The following is a 15,222-nucleotide window of genomic DNA, read 5'->3' as shown; positions in this document are numbered from 1 at the left end:
TTAATGTTAGCACAAGAGTAAAAGAAATATAAAGATATATATACAAAAAATATATTATATATGTCTCAAATATATAGATTGTATTTTTGTTTTCTGTTGTTCCAAATATATAGTTAATTTATTCATTTAATAGTGTGTGTTATATATATATATATACACACCAAGAATAAAGTCACTTAAAATAAAAGAATACATAAAAATTTGGATTAATATAGGCCATAAAATTTCAGTTGACAAAGAAGAAATACGTGGTCCACTCACTTATCTCTTATCAAAGTGGACACCAGAAAATAATAGAATAGAAACGTGGCAGGTTGATGAAATTTTATTAATTTTTCTAATATTGTCGACTTCTCCTGTTGCTTGGTCGCTCTTGTAGTCGTGTTAATGATTAGTTCAGGTCGAAATTTTGAATGTATGAGTTTGATTAGTTTTTAAATAAGAGCTCAAAATTTATTTAACAAATATATTCATTAGTTTATTCGAGTTTTTATCGACTTTAAATGAGTTTAATATATGTAAACTATAAATAAATTTATATATTAATATCCATTAAAAAGTAATTTATATATTTAAAGATAAATATAATATTTTTATTAAAATTTATAATTTTATTCTAATTAATAAATTTAATAGATTTTTTTATATTTTTCATAACAAAGTAAAGAAATGATAAATCAAAACAATCATTTTCATCTAAAAATGATTTATGAGCCTATCAATAAATATGTTCACGAGCTAATAAACTGAATATTGTAAATTTTGAGCTTAATTATTTTATCTTAACGAAACTCACTGAACGAGCTTTTATCAACTCGAAATTCGAATAACTTACGAACGATTTGATTCATTTACATATCTATTAATAATATTGTAGTCAATCATAGAGTAATGTAATTAAAAGGGAAAAAAAATTAATTAATAGATTATGGAGGATAAAATGTTTTATTTTATTTTTAAAAAATTTAAATATAAATTTAAAAAATTCATAGTATAAAAGTTAAAGGCAAAATGATACATTTAAAATCGAAAAAATATTAATTATGATGTTCCAAAGATTATGGAAAAAAAATGAACAAGCATTGATCAGTCCTCGCTGATCCATTTAGCAGTTTTAGAGAAAAAATTGTGAACAAAATGACATGAGATAACATTGTCAACTAATCACCCTGGCCAAGATAATATCAGATATATGTATGAAAATTATGCATCATCCCTACAATTATATCGATAAGCATCGCGTGGAATCATAAACCTCGTCGGAAACATATGTTCTCGTTACGCAGCGAGTATATGCGCCAAATACATGAACATACCAGAAACAAATATGGAACACCATATGAATAGTAGTACCTATACTTCACTGCTCAAGTCTCGAGCATCATCGGGTGTAAATGAGTCAGAAAATATTATTAATTACCTTCGATTCCCTTGTCTCCGAGCAATTCTATGCCCTGCTCCGACCAGTAAGGCTCTTCCGATCAATCCTGTTTTAAGTCCACAAATGAGAGCAACAGTTCCACCAATAGCCACCCATTTCCAATCAATTCCACCAGAATCTTTTGGTGTTACCATTTTCACAACCTCGTTCTTTCCTTCTTCATCCGATGCTTGTGCCACAGGATCAGTCCCTTCATCGCATGAAATTTTGGTTGTGATTCTTGCCATCAAAGCACATCTGGTTAGTGATGTGTCAAATTTTCTAGCATTTTGATAGGCTCTGAAGCCTGCATGTAGTTTCTTGACCGTTCCCCACATTCCATGACGAACCCCTAATTTGGCAACATCCTTGGGGATTCCCATGTCCTCGTAGTGAATAAGTGTGACCTCGCATGCAGATAACAGCCCATCTGGTTTACGTGATTCAACTGCACAGGTTTGTCCATGTGAGATAAGGATAATATTTTTACATCAGTGTCATCTAAAAAGAAGCCATGAGTAAATAAGTAATACTCACCTGGCTTGATAACCCAGCTTGAGAAATAAAAATCTACGCGCCTGGGCTTGTCACGTTTTGGAAAAGCTGGATATGGCACCCCCTGCAGCCATTGTGTTTGTAATCAAGATATAATATTAGTCTAAAATGAAAATGGAATTCTGTGGAAAAATAATAGTTCAACAATGCAGGGGTGCTAGACAAGGAAATAAGTCCGTTTAGAGATATTATGTACTAGTTCAAACTCCTGTATTTTGACTCGCGGGGAAAACAAACTCGAAGAATATGTAGCAACACAAGATCCTAACAAGTCACTGACTATGTAAATGAAACAAGAACTTGTAATGGTGTAATACAGGTAAAAGTTACAAACTTAGAGTTATCATACCTTTGTAATACAATAATTACTTTTTCCCGATTCCCATATCCTTCGACCAATGATATACTCTCGATCACTGCAGAAGAAAGGGAACTGCACATGAAAGAACAATGAAGTCAACATCAGCTGAAGGTGGTTTGATAAAATACTGTTATGCACCCCAGTGTAACATACCTTTTTAATCCAGTGGACGATCATCATTCCCGTATCATGGCATTCTTCCAATATTTTGACATACACAAGCATAGGATCCCATTTTGGCCGAAATTCATCATCCCAGAAAAACTCTCTGACCAGCTCAGGAGTTGCATCCTCAAAAATTGTTTTGCTGCGATACACTATTGGACCCACCTGAAAAACAAATTACCCCAAAAAATAAATGTCAACTTTTTACTGAATAAAATGCAACCATGAAGATAATTTATTATCTTAAATTGAGATCAAGAGTATGCAAAGCAAACCACGTAAAATACAAAAAATAGGAAAATTTTGAAAAATAACCTTGGTCAAAGTTTTTTTTATAAACTCAAATACACTTGGGAGATTAATTTTGCAGAAACAAAATTTGATCAAGGTTATTTTGCTAGCTATCCCAATGAAAATATTCCCTAGGGGTTCAAAAAGTTAGTACTCATATGTGTTGTCCGTTAGATGCATGAATACAAATATATTACATCAACAATCAGTATGGTGATCACTAACAAAAATTCGTTCACTACATAAAGCTTTTCATTCCTCTGTCTACAAATCTTAGAACTTAGGACTTCTCTGGCCTGTGCAGATGGGACATCCAACTGCCATGCCAGTTGTACCTCAGGCTCATGGCGCCAAGCTTGGTATGTTAAGTTTGATGTCGAGTGCTCCATCATGCTTTGCCACGCCATTTCTCCATCCTTTCCGTCCAGAAGATGCAAAAGGTGTTCCAAATCTTTTTCGGTGACACTACTTAATTCTCGATCTGGAGCCCCGTTGACAATCCTGTAAATGAAGAAGACCTAAATTACAGTGCACATTTTTTTATTGGTGAGATCTAAACGAAAAATGAAATTATAAACATCAGAATCATGCAGGGTATGATGTTGATGGTTATCCAGCATATAATTCAAAGCATGATGTTTTTCTTGGTCATTCATTAACCATCAAAGAAGCATTGAATTTTCATTGAATTTTGCTTTGGTTCTCGAATGAGGAACTAATGGAATCCACGACAGGTTTAATACAATCTCACTAACCCACCGTCGATCTTTCATGAACTAGAATACATCATGACATTATCAAGTTTCTTAAAGTTCAGCATTTCAAGATCCCAAACATTTTTTTATTTACTCTATCATTCTTATTACCCCCTTCTTTCACCTTCGAAGTTTCTTATTCCTCACAACCTTTCTTAGTTAAAGCACGTAAACTTAGGAAAACAACATTTTATTTCAGTTTGATTATAAAAGAGAAAACTAAAGAATATAGTTTTTTTTGAAAGATGTATACAGTAAAAAATTAAAAATAATACAACTGAAACACATTTGCTTATCCATGCACATACTCAATTTCGTTTTCACAGCTCTCAAGCTGAAAGAAGTATTCTATACTTAACACAAGTTCTCCGTCCGGTAACAAGCCTTCATAACTTTGGTGGTTAGTTTAATGCTCAAGAGATTTGAGAGAAAACGGAGAGAAACTGTAATCCTAGCAGTTAGAACAAGAAGAAACTGCAGCTAAAGGATTTTCAGTTCATTCATTAGCCACCTCCCCATTTCTGGCTTCACCACTTCAGAGCCTAGGAGCTGAAGTTAAGCTACAGTTGGGGAATAACATAAAGGAAGGTTTGTCAAATAGACAATGTTATGAAAAATCAGGTAGACAAGGTTTAGACTGAAACAAACATTGCAAGATTTCTACAGGCTCCATGATTCATTCAGGCATGTAAAAATCCGCAAAGGAAAACAATATTGCTTCCAGTGTTTTAAAAATCCCCGCCCAGGACCGTCTAGGCGGCGCCTAGGTGCTGGGCGGTCCAAAACCACCCCGATTTTAGGCTAGTCGAAACTTCTAGGCGCCACCATATTAATCGGCCGCCTGGCGCGAAAGCCGCCTAGGCGATTTTACAATTAAAAATCCGCCTAGGCGGTTTACACTTAAAAAAAAAACAAATTATGAAGAAGCAACTATGACACATGGATGGATTGTTGATGGTGGAGATGAAGATGTTGAGACAAATGTTGAAGATGTAAGGGAACTTCACGAAGAAGAATTTGTATCGGATGAAGAGGAGGAAGAAGCCATGGATTTTGAGTTTGAATCCGATACAAAAGAAGTATTGGAAAAATATGGAGATGAACTAGAAGAGTTAGATGTTTAGGTTTAATATCAATATATTATGTTGAAAAAAATGTTGAACAAATTTAATTTTCATTGTACAACGGTTGTAGTAAAGTAGTAAACTGATGTGGATGATTCATATATAAAAATTTAATAATATATATTTATTATTACAATTTTAAATTTTATAATAATATATATTTCATATACAAACATAGTACTCATGAACCACTTAATGAATTTAAGCTTTAAAAAAATCGCCTAGACAACCGCCTAGGCCCTGCCTAGTAGCCTAGGCGCTAAGCGGTAGGTAACCGCCCGTCTACCGCCTACCGCTTTTTAGAACACTGATTGCTTCTTTAATTTTTTCCTCTATAGTTGAGAAAACAAAATCTCAAGCTTCAATATAAATCCAGCATTAAACTGATGTACTGTCATTTAAAGTCAATTCCCATTAGAAAAATAACATTTCTTTGACTGCATTTTGTTTCCTGCGTAGACAAACCTAGTTCATACATTTCTTTGGAAACACAGAATATGAACAATCTCAAAATTGACTTGCGGACTATTTACTGTTACAATCTTACATTGGCAAGCATTAAGAAACGATTAATAACTTTAACAGATACCAGGCATATTAGGCTAATATTCTGCTTCCCATCAAATGAAAATTTCAAACTTCATGCGTAGTTCTTTTAAGATAAACATAATTTCCCAAAGATATATTCAGTCTATAATGCTCGTCCCCTATCAATATCGGCATTTACTATGCAATAATTCACATTTCACAATTCTAAAGGAAAAAAAAAATCAAAAGATTCATCAGAAGAAAAATAAATCAGAGGTAAAATATAAAAGCTACCCGATGCCATCACCGGGTACATCATCCCCAGCCTCCACCTGAGTCGCCACCGACGCCTCCAAAGCCGAAGATGCAGGTTCCTGAGCTGGTATCTTGCGGCTCCTCCCTTGGAAGCTGAACCAAAGCCCACGGCACACGGAAAAGGCCGACAGAGCCGTAAACGCAAACCAGAACCGCCGCGCACCAAGACCCAGGGGAACCGTCCATAAAAACCGGAACTTGGACCGGAAACCCAGGAAAACCAACCCTGTCCATCTCGGCCGCCATGACCAACCGATCAGAAGCCCAATCATCACCGCCGCCCAAATCGGAACTACACAAACTATTATGTCGACGAATGTTTCCATAATCGCTGGCTTGCTGAGGAACTCCACCATATAATCGTTCAATTCAGCCCATGCCCCCTCCATTTCGTGGAATTTTCTGCAGCAAATCTGGATTCAGCTACTTTTTGAATAAATTCACATAAAAATCACACAAAACAATAAATTTCCAACGGAAATTGAATTTTTGGAGGAATTTATTAATATATATTTATTATTTCTCTGCTGCTGCATAATTGTGGCAACAGATTGGGCGAGAGAGGGAGAGAGAAAATTGATTTGCAAAGTCAAAAAACGTATACAAGGTGGGCAGTGATTCCAACACAATGTTTTTTTACAGTTCTGTACAGTTGGTGCTAAAGGCCATGGTGACAATTCTTAATAGAAAGAAGCGTTTTTAACATGGATGAAAGACATTTTTTTTTGGAAATTTGGTCCAACCATAATTTTTATCACAAAAACTCCTGCGAGAGAGGACCGTGTCAATTTTGTTCGACCGATCTGACATATGAAAGGTATTATTTTTATATCAAAAATATTACTTTTCGTTGTTTGTATGAACTGAATTCATGAACTCGGCTGAACTTTTCACTTTTATCGTTAAATTTCAAGAAAGTCAAAATTTGTTAAGCAGCTATAGTAGGATGTTAGTTGACAAAACAAGAGGCATAAGCATGTGGTTTTTGAGATGGATGATTGGGTTTGAACGGTTCCTAGCTCGACAGAGGTCTATTGGCATATATGGATATGCTGACAGCATATTAGAATCCTTCTTATTCTATCATTTTTTGTTAATTATGTTGTTAACAAATATTACGTAATATATGTTGGTTTGAATGAAAAGTATGACTTTTTATATACAAAGTATTATTTTTCACTTGAAACATGTTTACAATCGATGTACATTTGTTGGGTCGGTTTTTCAAGTCAAATTGCGATACGGTTTACCCATTCTGTGTTTTGTATTATGGTTTTGTGTATTGATTGTATCCTGATAAACTTATCAAAGATTGATACAAAATCCCTGCTGTATATTATTGGATTTTGTTCTTAGACAAGAGAGAGCATTTACGTGGCAATATTCTCAAGACTTTCCATTTCATTCAAGAATGAAATATTGTTTACATTTCGAAAACTGTACCGAATAAATTACAGAAAACTTACAGTTGAAACACTAAATTAAAGCAAACCACTCAAAGGGCCTTGCTGTTTTGACATATGCAGTCAAAATACAGCACTTGAAAGGCATAAATTAAAGTCGTTCCACCATAATTACTACTAACCAAGAGCTGATCAAGAATGAACAGCAATGTCACCAACAATCTTCGATGTAAAAGTCTCATCCATCACTTCCTCTCGTTGGATCGTTTCTATAATCTTGCAGGTGGTAGTGCCATTCTGTACAGTGATCTCGAGTTTCCTTCTACCCAACTTTGGCGATTTTGCACGAGTTGGAGGCGGCTGATACAATGATGTGTAGGCAAAAAAAGCAAGTTTATGTTTCCTGAGTATGATGTTCTATAACTATAGTTACAGAAAAATTTCAAAGTTTTCATGATCATGGCAATGTTCCGGTACCTTTTTCAGTTCGACCTGTGGTGGAGGTTCCTCATGGTAAAAGCTTGGCATCGGACTTGCCTTAAACATCAAACTCTTTCGCAGTTGCTTGATTGCGGCTTCAATCTCTTCCTACAAATATGCGGAAGCCAGAAAAGACAGGTGTTCAAGGATTTTGATGATACTGTTATATTTGTCATGGATTTTTAACTTGTCTTCCGTAAGTTACAAGATTTCAAAAGACACAAAATAAAAATGAATCTATTATCATAGACTATATATAGATGTGAAATCAATGATTTTTTTTAATGATGAATAGAAACTACGGAACTCAATCTATAACAAAATCTTGAACTTAAAAATATTTGTTATTCTGTCTAACATAAGAACATGTAATTACCTTCTTTCTTGCCTCATCTTGAGTTCTCTCAGCCTCCAATGCTTGAGTTTTCTCCTCCAATTTCAAGTAGAACTAACGAAGAATAGCGAAGATAAGTAAGAATCAAAACAAAGTTAAACTAATTTTTTGAATTCTACCTGCTTCCTTCTCTCAGCTCGTTCACTGCTCTTAAACACCGGTGCTGATGCGATAGTCGTCTTTTTGAACTTTCTTGATGATGCACCAATTCTTTTGTGATTGAGAAAAAATAAATTTAGGGAGTCAACGTAAAAAGAAAGAAAACATAAATAAATGTAAAAAGAATAGTTCAATTTGAGATTAGATACGATGACGTGAATGAAAAATCATCTTCATCAGGATGCTTCTTGTTATCAGGTTGCAATGGCTTCCTTGATTCCATCTGTGCGACTATCTGAACCGACATAGAGAACACAGTATCAGTTGTTGACATTTTTCTCGTCCATTTAAGATTTCTCATGCATCAAAGTGTGCATATGTTGTCTCAAGATCTTGTTGAAGATGGAAATAAAAGTTGAGCAAACTTAGACATGACTACCAAATTCACAAGACCGATCGGAAAAATCAATTTCATTTTTTAAAAAACAACCTGAGAATCATTGGTCGAAAACAACAGCAGACCTATTACCGAAATATACAGTGAAGCATAAAGATGGTAAGACAAATTTACAGGTTTATATCCAGCAGTAGCATCCTCAAACTCGGAACCAAATGGACGAGTTCCACAGAAAGCACGCCTTTCAGTTTCAAGAGCAAAGGGCTGTGGAACTGTACGTTTAGTTTTACGGTTTCCAGAAGCAGATTTGGTGGCCTTTTTGCCACAAGCTCCCATCTTCTTGTCATCATTCGTTACTTTTTGATCTTCAAATGTTGCATCCTCCTTTGACATGAAAGTTTCAGTGTTAAAGATTGGAAAATCTTGTAGATGTTTCATGTTTTCACAAATCTTTGGAATATCTATGGCCTTTTCTTTGTCGCATTCTTTTGTTTCAAAGTCCTTCCCTTCAGAATCACTGCTCAATGCTTCTTGCAGACTGGAAGTTCCGTGTGTTGAGTCATCGGAGGCACCACTCGAGTATATTATGACACCTTCCCCTTCCTTGTTCATGTGAATGTCACGAACTTCCAGCTCCATACCACTGAAACAAAACCCAATCGCAGCCATTCAAATCTTTCGGTCTGAATCAGGATCCACATAACAAATCAGTAAATGAACCATTCCAAAGGTTTTAGTATATGATTGTCATTTCAATTCAATCATTCCCTTTGTCTTCAGAACCGTCAAAGCAATGATCTCAAATAAAAACAAGAGTCTTATTCAAGGTAGAATCTAAAATACTTGAGGCAGACAGAGATGGAACTATAGAAAGCTATATAAGTAGAGGAACGTGAAGAAATCTCACGGTTCTGTCTACTTTCTCCAGAGCACATGTTTTCGCGATATAGAAACTATGCCTCTTTGATTAAGCCAACAAGGCCTCACAATCTCAAACGAATGAAACTCTAATTTTCCGAGCAGGAATTTCACACCCAAATACATAAATTGAAAAGTTCAAAACTTTAACCATCCAACTAACTCTATAGTGACACAATCATATGCAAAACACAACCTCGGCAAAAATGACAACTTTTTAAGCTCCAAAGCGACCTAACAACTGAGCATGGACAATCACTACAAGCGTGAAGCGTGGCATACAGCATCATACACACCACGGAAATGAAAACCCAAATAACACATTTCTCACAAAGAAAACATGTTATTCAACCAGACCCAATGATTTCATTTCCACAATAAAGGCAACCAACTTGAAAACCCCGACATTACCACCGAATCAAAAATCCAGAGATAATTCTTCGAAACCAGCTAAACTTATAACGAAGATTAAATCGAAAGAAGAAAAAAAAACACACACCAAGAACTAGAAAAGTCACACACATGCCAGCATAAAAACTAATCAAACAAGAATCGAAGCATCGAAAATTTTCTCACGATCAATCAAAACTTCTTAGTTACAGGGTCTACTTCCCTTCTGGATTTTCTTCCTTAGCGATCGAGAGCTCTGCGTACTGTCTCTATATACATACTGTATACATGTATAGACATTGGGCTTGTTTGTTTGTGCTGCAGAGGAAAGGAGGGAATAAAATAACGGCGTTAGTTGACGGCAGTTGAGAAAAAGCTTAAATAACTTTCCATGGTTGGCGCCGTAACGGCACTATGGTTGACGGCAGGTGAGAACTTTTACATGGAGTGGATGAGTTTGTATAGAGTTATAAAAAGCTTGGAAAATTGTATAAAGAGATTATTAAAAAAGTGGTCTCTTGTGGGATGATCTCATGAATCTTTATTTATGAGACGAGTCAACTCTATCGATATTCACAATAAAAAGTAATACTCTTAGCATAAAAAATAATAATTTTTTATGGATGACCCAAACAAGAGATCCGTCTCACAAAATACGACCCATAAGATCGTCTCACACAAATTTGTGCATTATTAAAATTACATATTTATATTAATCAGATAGACCGATTCGACTCATATTAACCAAAAAAATTAATATATTTTTTCATAAAAAATAATATTTTTCATGAGTTGATAAATTTGTTTATCAAAATTGACCTGTGAGATCTCACAAGAGTTTTTTTTTTTTTGTATAATTTGTTAAAGCAACAAAACAAAATAAATAACCAAAATCGGAAAAAAAAATGTTTAAGAGAGTTTTAACGTCGCATATTTTTCTTGCTTCTCTAAAATTATATAATTTACTTTTTGTCTTTTGGGGGAAAAACACCAAAAATATAAAGACATGATTTATTTTAAAAACTTCCTAAATAGATAAATATATCTACAATCCAATTCCATTTCTTTCCCTCGATAATGACGTCATAACCGATCGTTAAACCACTAATTAAAAAGAATTTTTAGGTAAAATTTAGTTATCATTTTAATAGGCACTTATGACTTTACTAATTCGTCTATTGTACTAATCAAAGAAAAATAATTTCTTTTATTTTTTCTAAAAAATCCAATTTTATATGACATCACCTCTTTTTTTTAAAAAAAATTCTATTTTTCGTATTAAATATGAACTTTAAAATTTTAAATTAAACCATTATAGAAACAAAAAATTGGTGGATTGGTGAACTGAATCCAGTCATTTGAATATTGAAAAGGCAAAAAATTGTGTGAGACGGTTTCACTGGTCGTATTTTGTGAGACAAATATCTTATTTAGGTCATCCATGAAAAAAATATTACTTTTTATGCTAAGAGTATTACTTTTTATAGTGAATATCGATAGGGTCACCCGTCTCATAGATAAAGATTCGTAAAACCGTCTCACAAGAGACCTACTATGTTGAAAATGGGAAAACAACTCAATTTTTTTAAAAAATTATTTCATTATAGTTATTTTAATTAGAGAAACTTGATTTTTTGTAATTAATTTAAATTTTTTAATACCTATTTATTTTTATTTACTATTTTAAGAACATATTCTGAGAAAGATAATGAGCAAAAGAGATTTATTTTGAGGATTTATATTTTTTGTGCTAAAATTGTAATGTTATATTTTTATTGTCATTTATTATATTGTTAAATGCTTTAACATATGTGTGCTTATTGATATTTACATATCCGTAGACTATAAGGACTAATTTAGAAAATTTAAAATTTGTTTTAAAATAATCAGAGGATTTCATTTGAAAAAAGAAATTCAAAATTTAAAAATGGGTCATTCAAACAAAACATAACCTAACCAAACAAAAATTTAGGTTTGATTTGGTTTGATTTTTAGTTATTAGTAATTGCTTTGGTTCGATGTTAAGTAAAATCAGATTGTGATGCGTATTACATGGAGGCCGAGTTCGTGAGGGTTTGTTTTAGCACCTTATGGAATATCTTGCATGCTTAAATCGGGCGTTTTAACTGCATGACGATGTGGTTCTTTTGTGTGTTAACTCGATCATTGTTCATTTTGTTATCGTATCGTTTATTGACTCATGTCTATCCCGTTTATTTTGGGATCAGTTACATGCATTGCATATTGCATTCTTAAATATGTTTCATGCATAATTTATGTTTATCTTCGTTGTTGTTTAACTGTTTCATACTGGGTACCGACCCCTTTTCTTTAGGGCTGTCGTGACGGCTTTATGGCACCATGACATGCTATTTAGGTGCTTCTGATATACTTGGTAGAGGTTCAGCCAGTGGAGGTCAGTGAATGTAGGGGTGTCAATCGGGTCGGGTGGATTGGGTTTCGGGTCAACCCGCGAAATTTTTTTATTTTTTTTTCCAACCCGAACCCGAAGCAACCCGAAAACCCCCAACCCGAACACGAACCCGTCTAACTTGACTCAACCCGTTTGACCCGCCTAACCCGAATTTTATTTATTTTTTAAAAAAAATTAATGAAAAAAATTCGAAAAAATAATAATAATATTTTAATTTAAAAACATAATAACAAAATTTTCTATTTAAATTTGAAAGTTTAATCGTAAAAAATTAAAGTATATTTACTAAATCAAATAAACAATTGTTAAAAAAATAAAAAATATACAAAATAAATATTAAATTATGAAAATTTATCATATAAATATACAATAAATTTTGTTCAAACATACAACATATAAAAATATAGGTAATATTTAAAAAAAAAAAGTTTTCGGGTCACCCTGCGACCCAACCCGACTTAACCCGAAACCCGTCTAACCTGGCACTAACCCGAACCCACTCAACCTGAACCCGACCCGAACTCGAAAAACACCAACCCTGAACCTGATTTTTTTCATGTTGGGTCGTGTCGGATTGACGGGTCGTGTCGCATTTTGACACTCCTAAGTGAATAGCATTTTGTCGTTCTTCATCAGCATCAGTCTCCTGTATATTATATATTACGTCGGTTTATACATTTAACTGAGAGATGCTCCGTGTTGTTGTATCGTGTATTTGGACTTGTTTGTATTGTTTGGATTTTATTATAAAAAATTGTTGTATGTATTTTTCTCATATGTCTAATTTACGAGTAGGTCATGCTGAAATTCTTTCAGGCCTAATGTCTATTTACATTTTTTTTTCACTACTTTTATTAATAAATATTTAATTGCATGTTAGTTTAATATGATTAGAGTAATATAGGCTCATATTTTTGTGCAATTACTTTCCTGCATTTGATTTACTTTTATTGTTTGTTGATTTCGAGAAGTTTAGGTTCACTAAGTTCAGTCGGACCTTTTCCGCACTGATTATTCAAGTTTTCTGTAACACTCAGAAGATATAGATTTCATCTTAACTGCTAACACCAGCTGAGATCCCTTAAGCTCAAAAAATAAAATTTTGTAAGATGTTTATTCTTATCTTCTAAACAACTCCATCAAAGTTTATATAATACGACCCCTTCGGATTATCCATCCCCGATCCGAGACATGATCTTATTTTTAGAAACCTTTAATTTATATAGATTTTATGCAATGCAAATATGTTTACACATAATCATATAAACTCGTCTTATCCCTTCCTAATAATTGTTTTTGTTGTGTATTTGGATTAATAAAGTGAAATTTTGAAGAAATTTTCTTCATTTGATAGAGAAATTTAGTCACATTCATCTATTAATTATTTATATCATTCAGAAATTCGAGATATATATAAACCATAAATAAATAAATAAATAGTATGCATCTTGTCAAGACGGTCTCACGGATCTTTATCCATGAGACACATTAATCATATTCATATTTACAATAATAAGTAATACTTAAGATCCATGAGACGAGTCAATCATGTTCATATTTACAATAATAATTAATACTTTTGTTATAAAAAATAATATTTTTTTATGGATAACTTAAATAAGACATTTGTCTCAAAAAATGGACACGCAAATCCGTCTCACAAAAATGTTTGTGATAAATAAATGATTTGGAGGTCTTGAAAACATATAGGGTTAGTTGCATAATCGTTTTAGGACTTTGAATGGTTTAATGAAACGAATTTATGCAATGATAAGATTTGAAAGACAACCACATGTCAACGAAAAATATATTTTCATTTGATTTTTGATGTATATGATATAGTTTTATCAAGTTTTAAATTTATTTAATTTATCAAGTTTTAAATTTATTTAATACAAAAGGATTATGTTTTATATACATTATAACACAAAGTTATAATTAAATTCACTATTTTCGACTAAAAAGTTTTTAAGTAGAATTCCGTATATTTATTTAATATAATAATTTCAACATTGGGTTTAACCATTTACGTTTAGAGAGAACCGAACTTTAAAAATAATAGTTTTAATGTTATTAGTGTCCTCTGCAAGCAATGTAAAATCTACTAAACAAATATTTCAGATTTTTAAATTATTATAATTATAGAAAAATATAGTACTAATATTACTTTGATATAATTTAGATAGTAATATATTTTAAACAATCGATCAGAAATTTCTTATGCGCATATTACCTAACGTAAAAGATCCTCAAATAAATAAAGTTTTTGCAAGAATAATTAGTATATTTGTTTAATCGATAGTCATAATTGATGTAATGATGTAACTTAAATATTTTAAATTATATAACGTTTTTTAAGATGGAAGATACTTGTTTTAATGATAATGATATATACAACTTAAATATTTTATATTTTATAGCAACTCAAACGTTACTTTTCTAGTTGTATCTAATTCCTATGAAATTTTTCGATTTAATTTATGTATATTTGTTCTTTTTGCTATTTTATTCATTTATTTTGTCAAATTTCAGAGTTATTCCAAAATCTTTGTTTTTTTCCCTTCCAATTTTGACTATGTCTCCAACACAGCACTGATGTGGCATTGACATAGCGTTGACATAACACATACATGTGCAATGACATATTAACACCCCGATGAAAAAAGCCAAAACTTACCAAAATCAAAAGATCCGGTACTAAGTCACGATTCCAACAACATAAACTATCAAAATGATAAAAATAAGTCTCATATGAGACGTTCTCATAGATCTATATTCGTGAGAAGGGTTGACTCGACCCATATTTACAGAGAAAAAACTATTTTTAACATAAAAATTAATAATTTTCATGAACCGGGTCGGGTTGGAGATCCGTACATGTGAGATTGTTCTGGATGGTAAGATGACAAACATAAATAGGAATGAAATTAATATTACATTATCATAATAATCATGCGTGATTTGCAGTTTACATCTAATAATTATTTTGGACACTTTAACGATATAAGAAGTTGGATTGTCAAATGACGTGAATGTGTGAACTATGCAGTTGGGGTCCATTAATCCCTCTGATTACTCTTCCCTAACCTTCTTGATAAACCCCACCTTTACTTTATTCACATTAATTTCCCTTTATTTAACAAAAATTAACTTAATTTGGACTCACAAATAATTTAATTTTATTTAAAATTTC

The 15,222-nt window shown here is 32.7% G+C and overlaps 2 protein-coding genes across 3 annotated transcripts; both read right to left on the bottom strand.

The window, feature by feature from the left end:
- Window positions 1–1,170: 1,170 nt before the first annotated feature.
- LOC142547706 (uncharacterized) lies at window positions 1,171–6,116 on the bottom strand. The gene is made up of 6 exons (XM_075656112.1): window positions 5,494–6,116; window positions 3,128–3,293; window positions 2,490–2,666; window positions 2,325–2,408; window positions 1,958–2,039; window positions 1,171–1,868 (listed from the first exon to the last, which is right to left on the bottom strand). Exons 1-6 carry the CDS (start codon window positions 5,901–5,903, stop codon window positions 1,417–1,419), a joined length of 1,371 nt encoding a protein of 456 aa, XP_075512227.1. The 5' UTR covers window positions 5,904–6,116; the 3' UTR covers window positions 1,171–1,416.
- Window positions 6,117–6,895: 779 nt separating this feature from the next.
- On the bottom strand, window positions 6,896–9,936 carry LOC142547705 (protein WVD2-like 3). Of its 2 annotated transcripts, none has more exons than XM_075656110.1 (7): window positions 9,782–9,936; window positions 8,462–8,930; window positions 8,100–8,185; window positions 7,911–8,001; window positions 7,774–7,845; window positions 7,395–7,505; window positions 6,896–7,277 (listed from the first exon to the last, which is right to left on the bottom strand). In XM_075656110.1, the coding sequence occupies exons 2-7, from the start codon at window positions 8,924–8,926 to the stop codon at window positions 7,110–7,112; spliced, it is 993 nt and encodes a 330-aa protein (XP_075512225.1). In that variant the 5' UTR covers window positions 8,927–8,930; window positions 9,782–9,936; the 3' UTR covers window positions 6,896–7,109. The 2 variants fall into 2 exon arrangements, with proteins under 2 accessions (XP_075512225.1, XP_075512226.1); XM_075656111.1 differs by lacking the exon at window positions 9,782–9,936 and adding an exon at window positions 9,563–9,724.
- Window positions 9,937–15,222: the final 5,286 nt, after the last annotated feature.

Source organism: Primulina tabacum, chromosome 5 (assembly GCF_025594145.1).
Source record: "Primulina tabacum isolate GXHZ01 chromosome 5, ASM2559414v2, whole genome shotgun sequence".
Taxonomy (NCBI): Eukaryota; Viridiplantae; Streptophyta; class Magnoliopsida; order Lamiales; family Gesneriaceae; genus Primulina; species Primulina tabacum.
Note: the sequence above shows the minus strand (reverse complement) of the source record. Positions and strands in the feature narration are given on the sequence as shown.